Genomic DNA, 19,677 nt, shown 5'->3' on the forward strand with positions numbered 1-19,677 from the left:
ATGCAGGTGTGCTTTTCAGATTTTTATCCACTTCTTCTACTCTCTATTATCTGTTCAGATCAGGAGGAATCCACTTTACCTAAAGGCCGATGCATTTTAATGACATCTGCTCAATTTGGCTTTTCTAGCTTTTCACTATAAAATACTATAGGAACCAATCATATGTCAGCTTTGCAGATAAGACTTATAAGCCATGTAATCAGATATTTGTATATAAATATATCAAATATTTTTGGTATGAGAAAGGACAGCCAGTAAGAATGTGTGTGGCGTTGGTTTTTAAAGGATAGTTTTATTTTATGTCTTTTGTTGTCAGATATGTGTGTGCTAATCGTCTTTGTGACTTTTCCAACTTTCCTGTTTGTCAGTGGTTTAAGGGTTATTGGCATTGTCACATGGTTTAATTAATATACTGACATTTACTGGATAACTTTAAGCATTTTTTGTTACATCATAACACTGCATAGATCCAGGCAGGATCTGACAATGTTTAGGAGCTAATTTCCATCCAGCTTCGTCCACCAGGCTGTCAAGATCTTCCTGCTGTGTCCCTCTCGACTCTCACACACACAGACTCCAGACCTGCGTTCATCCCTTCTCTCTGTGGTCTAAACATTTTTTTTTTTTTGCATTGTTATTTATAATTTTCTATGAACCAGCAGAATTGTATGCTCCTTAAAAATCCCTTACAACATCTGTTTTCCTTCGGTATTTCAAATTAAGGCTTTGAAAGGTGTAAAATTTTAAATGCATAACTGAATTCCTTCGTACATTGAACAGGAAGTCTTTGGCCCAGCTGACAACAGCCTACAGGTTCTATAAAATATATTAAACTATGTTTTTGAAACATAGTCTACAAATATCTAACACCAGAATTCATCTGAATGAATGTTGTAGTCCTTGTAGTTCATTGGGTACAAATTCATTCCTGATATTCTTTTTTCTCATAGTTCAAATGCAGTTTTAATACATTTGTATTCAGAATCAGTGCTGACGCATAAAGGAAAAATAACAGAACATTTCATCTGGTTAGAAATAGGCACAGCAGAAACTTGACAAATGCTTTCATAAAAACGACCTCTGCTGCCAGAAATGATCAGAAAAGACCAAAGCTGGGTATCTACTTATTTAGTACGTGTTTCTTATTTTGTCACACTTGGAAAGTTTGAAAGTTCGAATGTGACTGCGACAGACTGGTGACCTGTCCAGGCTCTTCCTCACTGTACCTCCTGACCTCTGACAAGACAGCAAGCCGCTGAAATAGACTCCTGCCTCCCTGAACCCTAAACTTGGATAAGTGAAAGACGGATGGATGTTCAAATACAGCTGGAAATGTAGATTTATCTCATGTTTTCCTTTGGCTGTAATCCACAAAATTCTATGAACCTTCTCTTGTTTTCAGTGTCATCATGTTGAATTGGTGCCACAGATCATGTTCACTTGTCTGCAGGATTTGCTGTAACTTTATTGGAGACTATTTAAAACAAACAACCCAGAGGTTCAAGTATTCAGTATTTCAGCTGCATGCTAAGAGACCAGGACTGAAACAATGAGAAACAGGCTGGTTAACATTACCACTGTTTAAATGTACTCTGTAGTACCAATGAGCGCTTTGAGCTCCTTCACTGCTCCTCAGATCTGTGTTTTTTTCCAAACCTCTTGTGTCTCCTGTTTCTTTCTGTGCTGAACAGATCCACTCATCAATCTTCTTTGGACGCTTTGCCATTACTGAGCTACTAATGACAAATATGTAAATAAAAATGTGATTAACACATAAATAGCCAGAGTTCTTGGAAATGTTCATGATCACCAAATGTGATATCGTCATAGCAGCATGAACAAAGTCTGAGAAGAGCTGTGTTTAAATCCAGTTTCTGTGATCTTTTTACGTCATCATGAGCAACACAATCAAAAACTGAAGTCTTGAAATTCAACAGAGACCTAAGAAAATGCAAAGAGGCTGAAATTACTATCAGACTATAAGTCAGAGGATGGGAAAAAAAAACAGGCAAAATGTGTATGCAACAAACCAAACAATAACTTTGAGGGTAAAATATTTAGAGGAGTGAAGTCTGTCTGAAGTCTGCTGTGCAGTATGTGTATTTGTGTATAATCAGGTCAGACAGAGAATATGGGAAGTGTTACTGAGTGTATGAACCAGAAAAAGAGAAATGTGTGTGTGCAAGTGTGTGTACGTGTTATCTGACAGCTTTAGCAGAGATCACACGACCCTCCCTCTTCCTCTCTGCTCCTCCTCCCTCTGACCTTCTCTATTGATCTTCCTCTCTCTCACAACCACCACCTCTTTAATTTCTCTACTGACCCTCACCTATCACACCTTTCTCCATCCACATCCCTCTTTTCTCTTCCTCACCCCCAGCTTTAAACTTTATCCTCCTATAACACTCAACCATCACCACAAAACCTGTGTAAACTTTTTGATCATTATTCATTTGCAGTGGAATTAAAGAACTAGAAACATTAAAAAAAAATAACTAAATAAATAAATAAAACCTTTTTCTCCAGTACACGCTCTTCCTGAACATCATGACCCAGCCATTTTTAAAATGTATAAAACTTGGATAATCTTCATAAAGAGGACTCCTGGTCAACCTGCTGTTACCCTAAAAATGTAAGTTTTAGCTGCATTTTCACTAAAAGTGTTGCCACCTTCCCAATCGACCCATGTCAGTGAGGTTGAACAGCATGTTTAGATTCTGCAAGGTTTTTGATTTTGTTTACAGAGGCGCATAACTTGGTGACCTTGGGTGCTAACTCCATATTTTGGGGTCTAATGAGCAGATTCCTTAGTAATTCTCAATCAAAGCTTTTGACATGTCTTGGTTTGTGGAGCGGTTATGGTGTAAGAGGGACAAACGGCATAAGTAGCGTATCAGAATTACCTTTTACTTCTGTAGTAATTAGCACAGTAATTAGGACGCATTAATGAAAGGATCATTTAAAAAGGAAAATTAATATAGTCCTCAGTACTGCAGTCATGAATACAGACATGAATGTAATAAATGTTTTGGACATGTGACTACTCTTCCTTTGAATGTGCTGTTTGCTGGTGGGCAGTAAGGAGATTACATGAAATGTGGTGGGAGTGCAAAGAAAATGGCGACCAACAATGGCGATCGAAATCAAGTAACTTAATAAGCTAACTGAGCTGTAACAGAGTAGCTTTGCATGACATGTAGCTCAGCATAATCCTTATTTCTCTTAGGTATATATATAAAATATCCACTGACTGAAATCCACTGTTTAGCTTTGAGGAGACTGTATGTTTAATCCAGTTGTCTGATGAGTTAGCTCTGCTCAACAGAAGATTTCAACAGCAGATGACTGGGACCTCCATGCTCTTAGTAAGAACTAACATCATACAGAGCCAAGAGTGGAACAAAAACTGGCTGAAACACAGAGTTTAGAGTAGATTTTGATTCACTGCCATTTCAGCTACTTATACCATATAGATACACTGACCTCATTACTTAAAAGTTTGGCCCTGTTTAGCATGAGAATCCAGGAAATAGTAGTTTAAATACAAATCCAAGGTGTGATCGGTCTCCTTTAACCATTGTTTGTTGAACAGACCTCTCAAAGATCTCACAGAACTTTTTTTACATTTCAATATTTTATGACTTTGTCACGTTGTTGCTAATGATTTGACATTACTATTTTCTGTTCATACTTTAATTTGGTGCTTTTTTTTTAGGAACAATGGTTTGGGGTCTCAGAGGATCCCGGTCTGAAGGATCCACTTCTCCCTACACAGTTTTAATAAATTAAACTATCTGTTCAATTAATATATTCTATGAGTCTAAAATTAAAGTAAAATACAACATAACGTGACAATAATAAAACTCTGTCAATCATTTAAAAAAAGTATTACCTTCATCATATACATGAGGAACTTCCCAGTAATCCAAATGTTGGGAATGTGACTGGATTAAATGCACCTGAGAGCTGGGGCATGTGATGTTCATGCTGTATATAAAAAGAGCCCCAGTCTGAGCAGCAATGACTCTCCTAGGAGACAGGAAAACTCTACCTCCTGATGTGACTGTCTAATGCTCAGCTGGAAGACCTACTTGACAAAAGTATTACCTTTGCTCCTGAAATATAGACAGCAAGGTAGTAACTGTTCCTCCTCCTGTTACAGGCCAACAGGAGCAAAGCATGAGGCAAATTGGGTGTTATCAGTGCCTGAAGTGTCTGACTAGCTTCAGTCGCTTTTAGCTCTTTCTGAAACAACCCTAGTGAGAGCTTGGTTCGTATCAGCAGACAAAAGTCAGACTGCGCAGGCAGGCCGTCCCTTTGTCATCAATTCTGCTTAAAATATTTATGGACAGAATGTCCAGGCACACCCAGTGGGTGGGGGTATCAGTTCAATGGTCTCAGATTTCAGGTTCTGTTCTGGAGATCATGACTTCATTGAGTCATTTCGTCCAGCTTGCACTGGGAGACAATTAGCTCCTCCAAGTCTGAGGCCATGGTTCCCAGCTGGAAACGGGTGGAGGAGTTTAAGTTTGTTCATGAGTGAGAGGGAGAGATTGACAAACATACTGAAGTGGCATCTGCAGTAATGTGGACTCTTTACCGGTCTGTTGTGGTCAAGAAATAGATGACTCTGTTTATAGGTTGATCTACTTTCCTAACTTTATTTGTGGTAAAGGTATCGTGGATAAGCAGAACTGGGCTTCCTCTGAAGTGTGTCTGGACTCCTTTAGCGATACGTGATGAGATGGTGATTTGGAATGGACTCAGAAAGGAGCCACTGGAGGTGGTACCGGCATCTGACTAGGATGCTTCCTGGGCAACTTCTAGGTGAGGTGTTTTGGGCTCCTCCTGTTAAGAGGAGGCCCCGGAGCAGGCGAAGGACACAACCAGGTTGTGATTGGCTTTATGCTATTTTTTTCTTTTATTATTACTTATTGGGGTTTTCAAGTTGGTAAGATGAGCATTAACTATGTGCTTCTTGTTCTCTCCTTCGTCCTTCCTGCTAGCGCATCTTACGTGTTGCTTTCTGGTCCCTTTTTAACTTACCATCTCCAACTAACTGCAGCAGAGCCAGGTCCAGTGGGCGTTTCCAGCGGGAATTCTTGTGCAGTGCAATACCGTAACCCGTAGTGGCAAACACCTTACCAGAGCCGATGGTCATAACCTTTTTGAATTAAACACATAAAGGTCCATAAATCCACGTATACACACAAACACATTAATTCACAGAGAGCCAGATATGAAGACGCAGATGGCAATGAGCAAAAGATAAATTAGTTTCATTTTAACTGTAATTTCTTTGTGTACTGTCACGGTCACATAAATTCAGTTGGCTGAGCTCTAATATCGACATCCCAGAGTGTGGGATATTGTTTCAGTGGAGGAATTAATATAGATCCACATCAGTTGTAATAATTACTGCAGCAGTGGCTGTTGTATGAGGCTGCTGGGAGCTCAGGCCTCCCACAGACCTTATTATAAATGATCACCAGGAAGGATTTTCATTCTTGCTGTGGGAGCCGTATCAAACTCAAACTTATAAATAAATCAACACCAGTGCCAACCAGAAATGACAATATTAACTAGCTACAGGCCGCAAGGGGGAAATATAAATGCATTGGGTGTGTTTGATTTATTTAATGCAGATGTACATCTTGTACAAGTGCTCATTTAGCATGCTTGTTATGTTTTTTGTTTTGTTTTTTTGCACATGGTAATAGGACAAAGAAACTTGAGCAATGGTTGCCCGTATGCACGAAAGTGTCACTGTGCAGAGGTGTGAAATCACTGTGCACAGATGCATTTCCTACCTTGCAGCCCTCGTCCTTCCTGGCCATGTAGTTCAACACTGCAGCATCATAAATGAAGGCATCTAGTTTTCTGCAGGGGAGAAATGAAGGAGGAAAATTACAACAAAGCAATGGAAATCACTGACCTGGATCTAAATGACAAAAGCAACTAGAGAACAAAATGACAAGATATGATGGACAAACCAGCAGTGAGACAATGTCCCTACAAAGACATCAGCAAACAGAGGGCTCTTTCTAAACAGCTTTTCACCAACTTTCAACAATCACACAGTGAAACATTCATAAATGGAGGAAGAGATGCCAATTCTCCTCCTACAATAGCTTGAATAGAGCATAATTGAATGCAGCGACAGGGGAGGGGGTAATTTAAGCAAAGGATGTGAAATTCACTTTTGCTCAGAAGGAAAAATTCAAACAGTTGTTGTAATTTCTGACTGCAGCTACTCACAAAAAAATGCAGTTTTTTTTACATAAATGTTCAGGAAGTTTACAAAAGCCTTGTTTCTTTCAAAGTCACCACATGACTGGGTAAGGCTTAGTATATTGCGACAACATTTAATCTAACTGAAAAAGAAATAAACCATAAATCACTGTGAATGATGATATTTAAAGCTAACTAGGAAATTCATCTTACGGCAGATCAGTCTGTAAATGTGTTATGTAAAGGCTGTTATCAAAGCTGTTGGACTGCATTAGTCATACCCACCTGTTTCAAATCTTATCAGCCCATCAAATGCCCATTATATGTTGTTATCAGTCCCTAGCAGCACCTCTTAGTGGTGGTAGTTTCACCCTGCTGAACAGCAGCGACCCGAGGTGTGTTTCTAGGTTAAAACAGCAGTAAAAGCATCTTTTGGACATTTCCTTTGTTACGTTGTAAGGTCTTTGATTTCTTTTTAAGCTCAAAAGGTAGTTGGTAATGTTCAGGAGAAGATAACGGTTTAAAATAAAGATACTTTTACATTTATTACAATGAATAACAGCCTACTGCGCCTGGCAGAAGGTAGAGGAAGGTGTTTCATTGGTGATGTGTGTGAAAAACGATCTGTTATCACACATATTCAATCAATCAAATGAAAAAACTAAAGTGAAGTTCTGGTTTGATAAAAACAAAGTATCATTAGATTTGAATAAATCTAAACTTATGTTATTTGGAAATAGTAGTTTAAATACAAATGCAAAGATTCAAATAAATGGTGTTGATATTGAAAGAGTCAGTGAAAATAAATTTCTGGGGGTAATAATAGAGCTCACGTAAGATATATTCATTCCAAAGTATCACGTAGCATTGCAGTACTAAACAAGGCAAAACAGGTATTCGACAGAACATCACTTCATATTCTATACTGTTCACTGGTTTCACCATACTTAAGCTATTGTGCAGAGGTCTGGGGCAATAACTATAAAACCACATTACATTCACTTTTTACTCTTCAAAAAAAGCAATTCGAATCATCCACAATGCAGGTTATAGGAACATACAAACTCACTATTTTTGCAGTCTGAAATATTGAAAATTGACAATCTAGTGAAATTCCAAACAGCACAAATTCTATTCAAAGCAAAAAATAAAGAACTGCCAGGTAATATTCAGAGTATGTTTTTTTTTTTGAAAGAAGGAAGTTATAATTTAAGGGGTTTTTGTAACTTCAAAACAGGGAAGGTACGTACTACAAGAAAAGGCTTTTGTGTTTCTGTTCATGGAGTGAAACTGTGGAACAGTCTGAATATGGAATTAAAGCAAAGTCCAAACATTGCCCCGGGGCCTCCTCCCGGTGGGACATGCCCGGAACACCTCACCCAGGAGGCGCCCAGGAGGCATCCTTGTCAGATGCCCGAACCACCACAGCTGACTCCTTTCGATGTGGAGGACCAGCTGCTCTACTCTGAGCCCCTCCCGGATGGCCGAACTTCTCACCCTATCTCTAAGGGAGAGGCCAGCCACCCTTCGGAGGAAGCTCATTTCTGCCGCTTGTATCCGCGATCTCGTTCTTTCGGTCACTACCCACAGCTGAATATCTCTATTTAAAAAAAAAAATAATAATCATGATGTGATATTATAGTATATAGTATATCAGAAATCTCTTCACTATTTTTATTACAAATTATATCAGTAAGGAAGCTGACTAGATATTAACTGATAATTTATGGCAAAGTTTTGGGATTAAATAAGTGTGTACTTCTTCCCACTCCCTTTCAACATCTAAATTAATCAGAACGTTTTTTGTATGTATTTTGTATAGTATTTTTTTTCTCTCTTATTTTTCTCTTCTAAATGTATATTGTTCACATGTTGAAATAAATTACCAATCAATCAAACCAGCTTTAATTCATTTTCTACAGCAGTGGTTTTGTAGCTACTTTGGATAATGTGGTTCATATCTGAATCATGTTGCAGATATAAGGAGTTTTCTGTGATGCAGTTGCATTTATATGCATTTTTTCTTTGCAACATTATCCAGCTGTACATATCTTAGGAATTAGAAACTGACCAAGTGCCATTCTCAAAACTGCAACTCCCAGGGTGTCATGGGAGGGTTTCCTAAATTCACACACTACATCATATGGTGTGATAATTACACAGCCTGTGGTTTCACTCTTTGGGAAAATGAGGAAATTCTTAGTTATAATAATCTAAAAGATTGAGACTAGCATTAATTCAGGCAAGACAAGAACTGAAGCTCAGACTGTAATCCTCACAGACCGGCTGATAACAGCGAGCCTCCCCGTGGTTTCTGCACATCTGAAACCCAGCTCCGTCCTAGCTTCTTCTTTTAATGCCACATCTCATTTGATCACTGTTATATCACTTCTCACTGATGCCAGATTGTTTCTGCATGCTGCTCTCTCACCTCAGGCTTTCTATCTGTGCACATGCAAGGGCAGAGACATACCACCAAATATAAATTACTCCAGGAAGAATCTTCTCCAGTGATCCAGTAGTAACAGTAATAATTAAAAAGAAAAAAAATCTCAAGATTAAAGTATAGGGAAAAAATGAATCATTTGAAATCTGCTACTGGAGTAGAAGCAGTGCAAAATGGATATACATCAAAAGTGAATTACAACAGTTCATCATCAAGTAATGGATTAAATGTAACAGCTCAGCTCACACTGGTGATGTACATCTGAGAAGCGGATGATAGATTTGTCACTACACCTGCTCTTCTACTTCACATTCATTTATATTCACACTCAGGGAGCTGCACAGATCCACGAAATTGTTACTGGGGGGAAAGCGCTCAGTTGAAGGGTGGAAGATTTTTTTAAAAAAAGGTGACGAAGAGGGTACACAAAGCAGGAGGGGAGGAGGTGGCTGACAGCAAAAGGAGAGAAAAGGGAAGTTCAGATATTATTATTGGGTGGCAAAGGAAGCACACAGGAGTTGATGAACTGGGAGCAAGGAGTTAATGAGAGAGGGAGGAATAGACCAGTCAAAGGACAGAAAAAAAATCATCATGAGAAGAAAAGGAAAGCACAGGAGGAGAAAAGATGAGATGGAGAGGCGGTGCTCAGTGCCATGGCAGGCAAATCAAACAGAAATCTTCATATCACTTTGCCTCGACGGATATTTCCTTTGTTTATAATGTCAGGATGAGAGGGAAGGATAAGGAAGAGGTAGATAAACAGTGTGTAATGAAAGAGACGACGGACAGACTGATTGAAGTGAGATAGAGAGAGGTGGAAAATTAATGTAAGAGGGGCAAGAAGGACAAGTGAGTATGATAAAAAGGAATGCAACGTTGTGTTTTAATAACACGCTACGTCAAATCTACTAAAGACTGTGCCCGCTACTTGCTGGCTTGTGTGTGTGTGTGCTTGCTTGTCCCATTAAACATTTGAACCCTAATCTGCATCACTCCCCCCTTTCCCCTCCACCTCGCCCGCTTCCACATCAAACGCAATGAGCGAGTCTATATTTTATGGAAAGTGCTTTGTGTACTTTGTAGTCCCACAGGCGTATAATAAACCCCCCCACCCCCGTTGAAGACAAGAGGCGCCCGAGTGTCAGCCAGTGCTGAGATGGCGCAATTTTCCCACCGCACTGCGGTTGCTGCTAGCATGTATTATTTAAAAGTTTCCAGCCCTCCACACCTCTTCTCCAACTGCATTTAGTAGCCATGATCCTGATGGGGCTGCACAGGTTACAACAGTTTGCTGTGGCTCCCGAGGCAAGGCAGATCAATGCGCTAACAGGGTGAGTCAGGCAAAAACGGCTCCTGTAATTGAACCGAGCGTGGACGACAACACCGCCTCAAGTTAAAAATAAAAGATATATAAAAACCAGGGGAGATGGCACGGTATCTGTTTAAAGTAAGTGCTGTTGTCAAAAATGTGCAGCTTTAACTTGAATCTGGGTGCTGTTTAAAAGAGTGGATGACAGCAGAAGTGTATTTGTAGAAATGAGATGTCTAGTGCAGGCAGAGTGTGGTTGCGTTCGGTTGTAACAATATCTGACATTTTTTACTTCATGCTCTTCCAAGTCCCGATCTACTTCCAATATTGTTCTGTTCGTATCTAACCGAACACGTAGGCTTTAATTTCTTCTATTTCACATGACAAATCCACACTCAATCCACACTCCAAGTGGTTGCTAATAGTTCTTCTATCCTTACCCAGTCTTGAGGTTGTCAATGGCTTCCTCTACACCCTTCTGGTTGTTGCGAATCATATACTGGTGCATGTTGGGATAGTTGGAGCGGATGTTCTCCTCAGTGCTGCCATTTGGCACCGTGCCGAAACGCAGTGGTGGGTACTGGTCTGCTGGCTGCTGAAACTGCACAAGAAGAAGAAGAGGAGGTGGGCTGAGATTAAAGTGACAGGAGGAAGGACGGAAGTTAAAGAGTGGTAGCTGAAATGAGGGAGAGGAGCCGATCCGTGCTGCGGGATGAAGAGCTGCAAAGATTCAAAGACTTTACTTTCAAAGAAGAGCCCCTGTGCTACACTTTTCTAAAGAGCTCAGAAGCAGAGAGAGACTGATAAAACAGATGAGGTTTTAAAGTGTCAAAGCAGCGGGACACAGTTTTGTGAGTTGTGGTGAAACTGCGCTGGAAAAATCAAAATAATAAAAAAAGGAAAGTACACAGTTTTCCACTTCTGTTAACTTAAGCTATTCTGATGTGCTCTCTTAAAGGCAGACATGAGAGAGTGCAATATTTGTGGCATAATCGTATTTACAACCCCGATTCCAAAAAGATGTTGGTTTGCTGAAGGTATGAGGGGGAGGGAACTGTAGCTTCTTTTAGTCTGTGGCGATAACAGACGGGTGATATACTCTCTGTGATGTGCAAAGATGAATTAAAATTTGGATTTGTGATCCCAGTGAAGAGATTCCGGCTTCTCCCTGCTTCTTTATTCCACCCAAAATGACCTTTGACCCGGAGAACGTGTTAGCATCTCTCTCTATTCATTTATTTTTCATTGTACACAGCAATCCATGTTTTTGGAAACAGGGTTGTATTTATTTTGAAAGATGACTCTGAGTCTGGGAGACTTTGGTGTTGTAAGTTTTGTGGAGAAGGGAAATTATTTTACTGCTATTGTTAAATAATTGTCATCAGTACCATTGCATTAAGAATATAATCTGGAGTTTATATTATCACTGCAGAAAGAAATAACATAATTTAATGAGTTGGTGATGTTTAAATGTTTCTGTTGTTACAGCAACTCATTGAGAGATGACTCAGTATGCAAATTAGTTGGAGTGAGTGGTGACGAAGGAACTTCCTGTGTGTGTGTGTGACTGAGGAAGTGACTTTCAGACGAGGAAGCATGGCAGACAAGAGAAGTATAGATTTGGGTAGGAAATAGTTTATAGTTTAGTGATTATACGTTGTCGTAAGGGGGTTTTATGCTGAATTTAAGTATGTTAAAGGGGGTGATTTTTGTTTGCAAATTGTGTGGTTTTAATGAGACTTTCGGTGTATTGAGGAGGTGAAATTATGTGGTGGCAAGACTTGTGTGTTTAAGGTTGTTGTGGTGATGGGTTGATTTTGTCAGTTAGGTTTGGGTTGGTGTTTTTGTTTTTAATAGAGGGAGTTTTAGGAAACATGGACATGTCTAAAAATTGGGCCCATTATTTTGTAACAGTGCACTTAAAGAAAACCTGTCAGGTGATTTTGTTTTGTTTTTATGAGCTAACAATCAGCTCTATTTTTTCATTTCTGTTCTAAGCAGGCCTGAAACAGCGAATAACGGCGCTGAAAATTCTCGGGAAGAGCAAATATAAGGCGGCTTTCCAGATTACAATTGGCTGAGGAAAAAGCTACCTGGGGACAATTCAGGTCGTAAGTCCCTGTAAAAAGGATTTTATGCGAGTCAATCCAGTCCAAAAGCATAAAGAAATATTTTCCTATGGAAAATAAAAAATGACTGAGCTCATTTTGCTGAGGGTGGAGTATCTGATCGTGCGGGAAGCTCCACTATCAGCAAATACATGGTGTGACTGCATGTGAGTGAATGTGTGACTGCATGTGAGTGAGGATGAATTAATGTGGACAAACAATTGTTTTTACCAGAGAAAATTTCTGTTTTGTTTTATTAAGTGGGGTTAGATTATGGGATTATAGTATATTGTTGGGAGAATGCCAAATGCTAAAGGGGAAATATTTTTGATGTAACTCAGTTACCATTAATTGAAGAAACACATGACTGATAACTGTTCTGTTTTAAGTTTATTTTTATGATATAGATTGGAACATGAGTGGGGAAAACTGAGCATTTTTAAGTTTTGTATAGTATCTTGACATATGAAATGTATCAAGATAAAGGGGGGTTTAGGGTTTAATAATTTAATTGTTTAATAATTTAGGATCATTTTAGGACCTTTTGGGTTTTTGATCATTTGGATATGGTAAAACTGAAACTGTTATTTTTAAGTTAAGGTTAAAGGATTAAAGTGAACTTGTCACGGTTTGCGGGGCAAGCCGTGTGGAGTTGTAGAAAAGGACCCAAAAGGCGGCAGCTCTGGTGCAGGTGAATATTTATTTACAACGGTGGGCACAAAACAGCACTGGTGGAAAAACAAGAAACTGGAAACCTAAACTGGGTAAGCTAATAACACAAACCAGAAACGAGGATGCAGGGAGGTCCGGGGAAATACACAAGAGACGCAGGGAGACCGAGGGGAAACAAGACAGACGAACCAGCAACTAGAATAACAGAAGACACAACTTAAATACACCCAGAGAACACAGGGAGATTACACACAGGTGGGGAACACAGGTGACACTGATAAACATAACGAGACAGGGCAGGAGTGAACACAACATTACGCATACTGACGAGAGACTGTCAAAGTAAAACAGGAAGTACACAGAGGTTCAGACAGGAGGAGAGAAAGCACGGGGAGAACACAGACATAACAGGCTGGGGGAAACATGGAATAAACACAAAGAGAGACGAGAGCTCATAAATACACAGAGGGGCACAAGGGGGTAAGAGTCACAAAGGGAAAAAACACTTAGGGAACACCACAACAGGACACCTCAGAAAACCTGGCCTAAATAAGGAGCGAAAATACAAGGAACCAAGAATACTGGGCCAACATGGCCCAGGACCATGACAGAACTGAATCCTGTTTAGAAGATACAATGCCGGTTTTTCAAAGCTGTGAATAATTCTTAGAGGGAAAATTAGTGAGGGTTGAAGGGGTAGAACAGGTTTGATTTCTTTTTGATTTCTAGAAGTAGTGGTTATAATGTAGGCTTACACATACAGATATTACATAGGAGGTATTTTTAGGATAAAGGGGGAGCTTATAAATAGAAATGATTTTTATACATATTGCATTTTGTGCTTTTAAAGGAGTTGTGGCTCAAATTTGTCTCTGGAGGGTCACGAGCCTTTGGCTAGCGCTATGATTAGCCAATCTACTGTGAGGATAATATGAGTTCATGAAGGATTGCACACGCTTACAGACACAGAGTTAAGAAACACACATGACAGTATTGATTCCAGGCAAAAGGCCTTAAATTGATTTAGCTTTTAACTGAACTTAAAAGAAGGACCAAAGAGGAAGGAAAGCATATATTTTGGTTAAGTCTGATAAACTAGAATTAGGAGGTATTGTTACATTAAAGGGAGCAAATGAAATAAAAAGGCTATACCAAAAAACAGGTGATAACATAGGAAATGTGAGGTTAAAATGAAGTTAACACATAGGAATTGTTTTAAGGCAGCATTTAGCTATGATGAAATGTATACAGGAGTAATTGCTTATATGCTTAAACTTAATTGATTAAAGTGGTTGTTTTCTTTTGGAGTAGAGGAACTTGCAGCAGCGACAATTTGTGCACGGGATGTTGATGATCAGATAAGGGAAAATAGAGCGAGCAACCGGACGTAAAAGCAGGGCTTAAAGAGTTTTAAGGTGATGAGTAACGTTGAAGAATATATATAAATACAAGTCAATAAGTTAAGAAGATAATTAGGATCAGGCTTTTGATTAAAGAGTCCCAGATAGGATAAGTTAGGGAGGTGCAGGAAAAGGTGTTTTGTTTCCTTTACAGAAGATCTCGGCGACCACAGGAGGGGCGAGGATCCTGGAGATCTCGAGGTCCGAGACCACCAGAGAGTGTCTGAGCGAGGACACAATGTATTGCGACCTCTGGTGTTCCAGAGGTCGAGAGAGGGAGTGTGGAGAAGGGAAATTATTTTACTGCTATTGTTAAATAATTGTCATCAGTACCATTGCATTAAGAATATAATCTGGAGTTTATATTGCATTCAGGGGTTAAACAGTGTGTCTCTCAGAAAGACTAAGTTGCAGGCTGACAGGAAGTTGCAGGTTTGCAGAGTGTGCCTTTTGCAGAACTGAAACCGAAAGCAGAGTCTAAGTGCAGGTTATTTTGAGGAGCATTTGAGGACGAGACACAGACAGTGAAGAGGTGACACAAAGAGCATGTGAGGTCAACACATACACACATATTAGTTAGACTTATTTAGAGGAGGAGAGATTAGTTATGTCTCGACAAGAAAGAGGAACAATTCATTTTAAGATAAGAACGGAAAGTACCAAGCCATGAAAATAGAAGATGATTTTCTAGGTGAAAAGTCATTCTGGTGTTGATCTGATCTATGTATAAAATGTACCGGTGACGCATGAAGGGGCGTCAGTAAACAAACCCTGATGCTATAAAATATCTGTTCATGCTTTGATTAAGTCGAGGACTACTGGCTGTCTGCGTACAGAGTGTCTTCCCACACGTGTGTTCATTAAAATCACTGTTTGACCAAGACCTTCTGGACCAAGAGTGGTTTGTACTCTCCCTCCTCAATTTTGAACCTTAACAGTTTTAAATCAGGTAAAATACCCATGATTCTCTCAATATCAAATATGTGGAATTTCTTGCTAATCATTCAGTCCATCATATGACTATTCACCTGTTTGTAAATCACTTATCCATCCATCCATCCATCCATCCATCCATCCATCCATATCATACCTTCTTATCTGACAGCCCTGACACCGTGTCAATGTACTCCTCCTGGATCATGAAGGCAGCCAGGTTGGCAGTGTAGGAGGCCAGGAAGATGACAGCGAAAAAGGCCCACACCAGCACCTGAAGGTAGAACGTGGTGGAGTAAGATCAATGAGGACTGAGCCTGACAGGTGTGAAAGTATTTTAGGATCCCGGTGACTCTATTTCCACTCCCTGGCATTTCATCGCTAAACTCACAGCTCTGAAACTCTGTCTTGCCTGGAGGGCCGGTTCATACTTTCCACCGTGGCATTTCTGCCTCCTAAAGCTGCAACCCAGGAATCTGTCGCACAATTAAATGAACTTAAATTGTAAATAATATTAAACTAGTTGCATATTTTTAAATATGGGAAGAAAGAAAACCCCCTTTTTCATGCAATACACTCCTTACATCATCACGTCCATCACAGTGGATATAAAAATACCTTCTGCCCACCTTAAAATTCATTTAGGACCATTGATGCAAATATGCTAGTTGAATCAAAGCACTTGGTTAAGTATGTAAGCACAATTTTGAAATACATGATTTAAGTAATTAATTATATTTAAAAGGTATTTTTCAAATAAAAAATATATTGTGTAAAAGTTATTTAATATTGCATCTCCACAAAGGAGGGAAACTTGGTGACATATGTTATGTTTAGTGCTTTGTATAATTCAAGCTTCAAGCGCTACATCCTTCATCATTCAAGCAGTTGAACTGCTATTTCATTCACATAGCCTTTAGCTCAGAAAACAGATGGTGCAAATTTATTCCAGGCTTGGGCTGATTGCCTGTTAGCCTATAGCTATTTGATTGGTTATTTGCTACATAATCTTGCTTTTCTTGCACAGATACTCGTTGGCAGAAATTAATATTTTATTGTTAAAGAAGTGTTCAAATGTATTCAGCATAAACAAAGTGGATTATCTTTTGCAGCACAAATAAAAAAAACAAACTGCCATTTGAAGAAGAAGACAGATTAGAGAACGGCCTGGAGACTCAAGTACAAAACTGTGGCTGACTGATTTGTTTTAATAGTTTTTGGAGAAACGCAAACATAAGGTGAGAAATCGAAAATTGTTAAAAAAGGAAGAAAAACCCCCACTGCATTTAAATTTGAAATCACCTTGAAGCACTCCTTCAAGGTTACATATTTGCGCCCCTCTGGAGTGCTTCCAGCACCACTGCAGTTTTTAGATTGCTCCTTGGAGGTCCTATTTTGGCACGTCAATGCCACCGTCTTCTTCAGGAGTTCTTCTTCTTCTTGATGTTTACTTAAAGAGTAATCAACTTCTGTGCCAAACTGATGCAAATTTCCTCCTGATGACTGTGGGGATCACTAGTGGGGATCATATGACTGGGTATCATATTCAGCGACAATCCAGCGACAACCAAACAACAGCCTTCAGAGGAAGAGTTTGCAGTGTTTGTCATGGCCTAAAGGTGTCGCATCGGGTTAGTTTGTGTGTGTGTGTGTGTGTGTGTGTGTGTGTATGTTTTCATGAAGTGAAGCCCTTAACGAGCAAGAACGCCACATTAAATCAGATAAAGATTATGACTTTTATGAGAGAACTGCAACAAGTGAGGTTAATATTTCAGTTTGTTTATTATTTAAACGCTAGATTTTCACCAGATAATGGCTGTTTTCACATTGTAGTATTGCTGTCTGAGTAAGGAATCAAAATATATTAACTACCCCAAATTACTTTAGCAAATTAATATGATTCTTCAAAAGGTTTTTTAGGCAATTCGGGATGGAGACATTTAGCCGTACAGAAGAGCTGCTTTTATTGCTATAAGATGGTTGAATGCTGACATTCAGCCAGGAAGCAGAGATGTGGATTAGCCGGAGCAATAAATTTGCACTGTGGTGAATAGGACTATTTGTTTCCACAGTACTCTGTTTATGCCAAAAGTTAATTTGCATAATTTTCTTAGTGATTAAGATAGTAAATGCACACCCCTACTAACTGTGGCAAATCAGCATAATTAAAAAATAAAACTCCTCAGTGGAGGCTTGAACGACGGACTGCTTGGGAAGTTATCGACCTGTGGACTGATGTAAAATCTGTTTAAATGGTTAATATCAATAATAAATGGTTGACAATTATCCTTCCAGCGCATAGTGGGGTACTTACTGATAACCCTGAATAGGCTTAGGCAGGTATGAAAAATGAAGTGGAAGTCATTTGGCAAATAAACCTCCATTAAAATTGGATTTATCTTGTAATCATTCTTTCTTTTTTCTTTTTAATTAGACGTGGTTGCCTCGTGGAATATTTTGGCTGACAAATGTGTCAAAAAAATATCAGATACAGAGTGCTGGTGCTGCTAAAGGGGAACCTTAAATATACAGGTTTCTCTTCAGTGGATTTTTTAATCTTAAATTGAACATGGGAAATGGTTCGATGGGCAAGAAAACCATTAATAACTCTTACCTGCAGGCTGAAATACAACTAACTTCAAATCCAGGTTAAAAAAAAAAGCACACATACGATGTTGAATAATCATCTTCTCTGCTCTAACCCCCTTTTGTGAAGCCTATCAAGCAGCTAATGAGCTCTTAAGATGATTGGGGTTTTGTTGAAAAGCACTTGGGCAAGCAGTCGAACAAAATACACCTCGAGTTTTCCCCTCCTGTGGCTTTACTCTGCATTAGAGATTGCAAGCCCAAAGTAACAGCAGGTACTGAAAGGACCACCACAGTGAAACAAGTGACTAAACAGTCTGTTAAATAATTGTCTTGTAGACACCTAGATTACACTGAAACATGACATTTTTAATGACTACAGTTTAATGTCACACAGGTATCCGCTTGATGGTGAGAATGTAGTCATTTGAAAGTTGAACTACTTTTGACTCAAAAATTGTTAATTTAGGCTTGTTAATAGATAGAAGTTTTATAATTTTGTTTCTGTAGACCACCACAAATTAACATCACTTTAAGTAAAAATGATTGTTTTTAATACTTAATGAAAATCAAGTATGAAAATCCTTTTTATTCAATGACGCACTAAAGTTTAGAACCTGTGGCGATCTCCAAACGCTGTGTTACCTCCTGAGGGTGGCTGCAGTAAAGACCTTCCCTGCACTCACCTTCAGTTGCTCTTTCTCTGTCGGCCTTTGGTTTTATAAAACTGAATAGGGTTAAGCGCTTTGGTTATAATCCGATTTCTCATCTCACATTCCATTGCCTTAAGAAACTCTTGGGTTCCTTTTCCCAGTATGCTTTGGTTCACTATCCATTTGCACTGTTTGCCAGCATTTGGAGTACAACCCTGTACACTTCAGAATTCATCCTGCTACTTTTATTAGCAGTTACAGCCAATAAAGACTAACAGCACAACATTCCCTCCACTGTGTCTGACAGATGACGTGCTATGTTTTGGCTCATGAGCTCTTTCTCTCCTTACTTTCCTTTCTGATCTCTAATCGTGGGTTCATCTGTCCAAATAATCTTTTCCAGAACTCTGCAGGCTCTTTTATGTGTTTTCTGGCAAAGTGCAATCTGGTCTTCTTGTTCCTGTGCGTAACTAGTGATTTATACATTGTTGTATCCATCAATTGTCTTCTGCATACCCAGTTCAGGATCTGGAATCTAGCCCAGCTGTCACACAGGTACACCCTGGACAGATTGGCAGTCCATGTACAGAGACATAAACAACCACTGACACATTCACACCTATGACTAATTTAGAATTGCCAAGTAGCTCAAACTTTGTAATGTGGAGAAAACTGGAGCTCTCAGAGAAAACCCACCCAAGTATGAGGAGAACATGGATTCAAATCCAGGACGTTCTCGCTGTGAGGCAACCACTGCAAAACTGTGCTACTCCACTTGGTTGTAAGTCCTCTGTATTATATGAAGTCACCTGCTCATTGTAGACCGTGATGATGATAAAACTTACTCCTCGAGAATGTTCTTGCTATGAAGCTATTTTTCTTAAACATGGAACAAATTTAATGGACATGAATTTTATTGCTCTTCTGTGGTCATTCCAGCTGTTTGCTCCTACTGAGCTGGTCAGTGGATTTTTTTAAAGAATTGTCCCAAATGATTGATTCGGAAAGTGCTAAAGTTTTTGCTATTAAAACAATTAAAATGGTTAAAATTGCATCTTTGACCAATAAATACTGAACCTGGAGTTGACTGTAATTGATGCTCTAGTTTGATGAGTCATTCACACAATTAATAAATAAAAAAATAAAAAAATAAATAAAAAACACAGCCATTCAACTAAATTTACCATGATCTTGCTGGTGGTTCCTCTGGGATTCTCCACAGGCACAGAGTTATTGAAGACCAGAGCCCAGAGCAGCCAGACAGATTTCCCTATGGTGAACTTAGATCCCCCTGACTCTGAGAAACAGACAGACAGACAGTGTGTTTATGAAGGAAAGT

At 39.2% G+C, this 19,677-nt stretch overlaps 1 protein-coding gene across 1 annotated transcript in view; it reads right to left on the bottom strand.

The window, feature by feature from the left end:
* The window catches only part of grin2da (glutamate receptor, ionotropic, N-methyl D-aspartate 2D, a), a 274,557-nt gene that overhangs the window by 24,396 nt on the left and 230,484 nt on the right, over positions 1–19,677 (bottom strand). The window contains exons 12-16 of the mRNA XM_085395309.1: positions 19,523–19,635; positions 15,257–15,373; positions 10,427–10,587; positions 5,811–5,880; positions 5,047–5,164 (exon numbers count right to left, since the gene is read on the bottom strand). Of these exons, the coding sequence (XP_085251435.1) occupies positions 5,047–5,164; positions 5,811–5,880; positions 10,427–10,587; positions 15,257–15,373; positions 19,523–19,635 (579 nt within the window). The remainder of the gene's footprint in view (positions 1–5,046; positions 5,165–5,810; positions 5,881–10,426; positions 10,588–15,256; positions 15,374–19,522; positions 19,636–19,677) is intronic.

This window comes from Rhamphochromis longiceps, linkage group LG22, assembly GCF_057381845.1.
Source record: "Rhamphochromis longiceps isolate RC_006_pf linkage group LG22, R_longiceps_female_GT1.1, whole genome shotgun sequence".
Lineage (NCBI taxonomy): Eukaryota > Metazoa > Chordata > Actinopteri > Cichliformes > Cichlidae > Rhamphochromis > Rhamphochromis longiceps.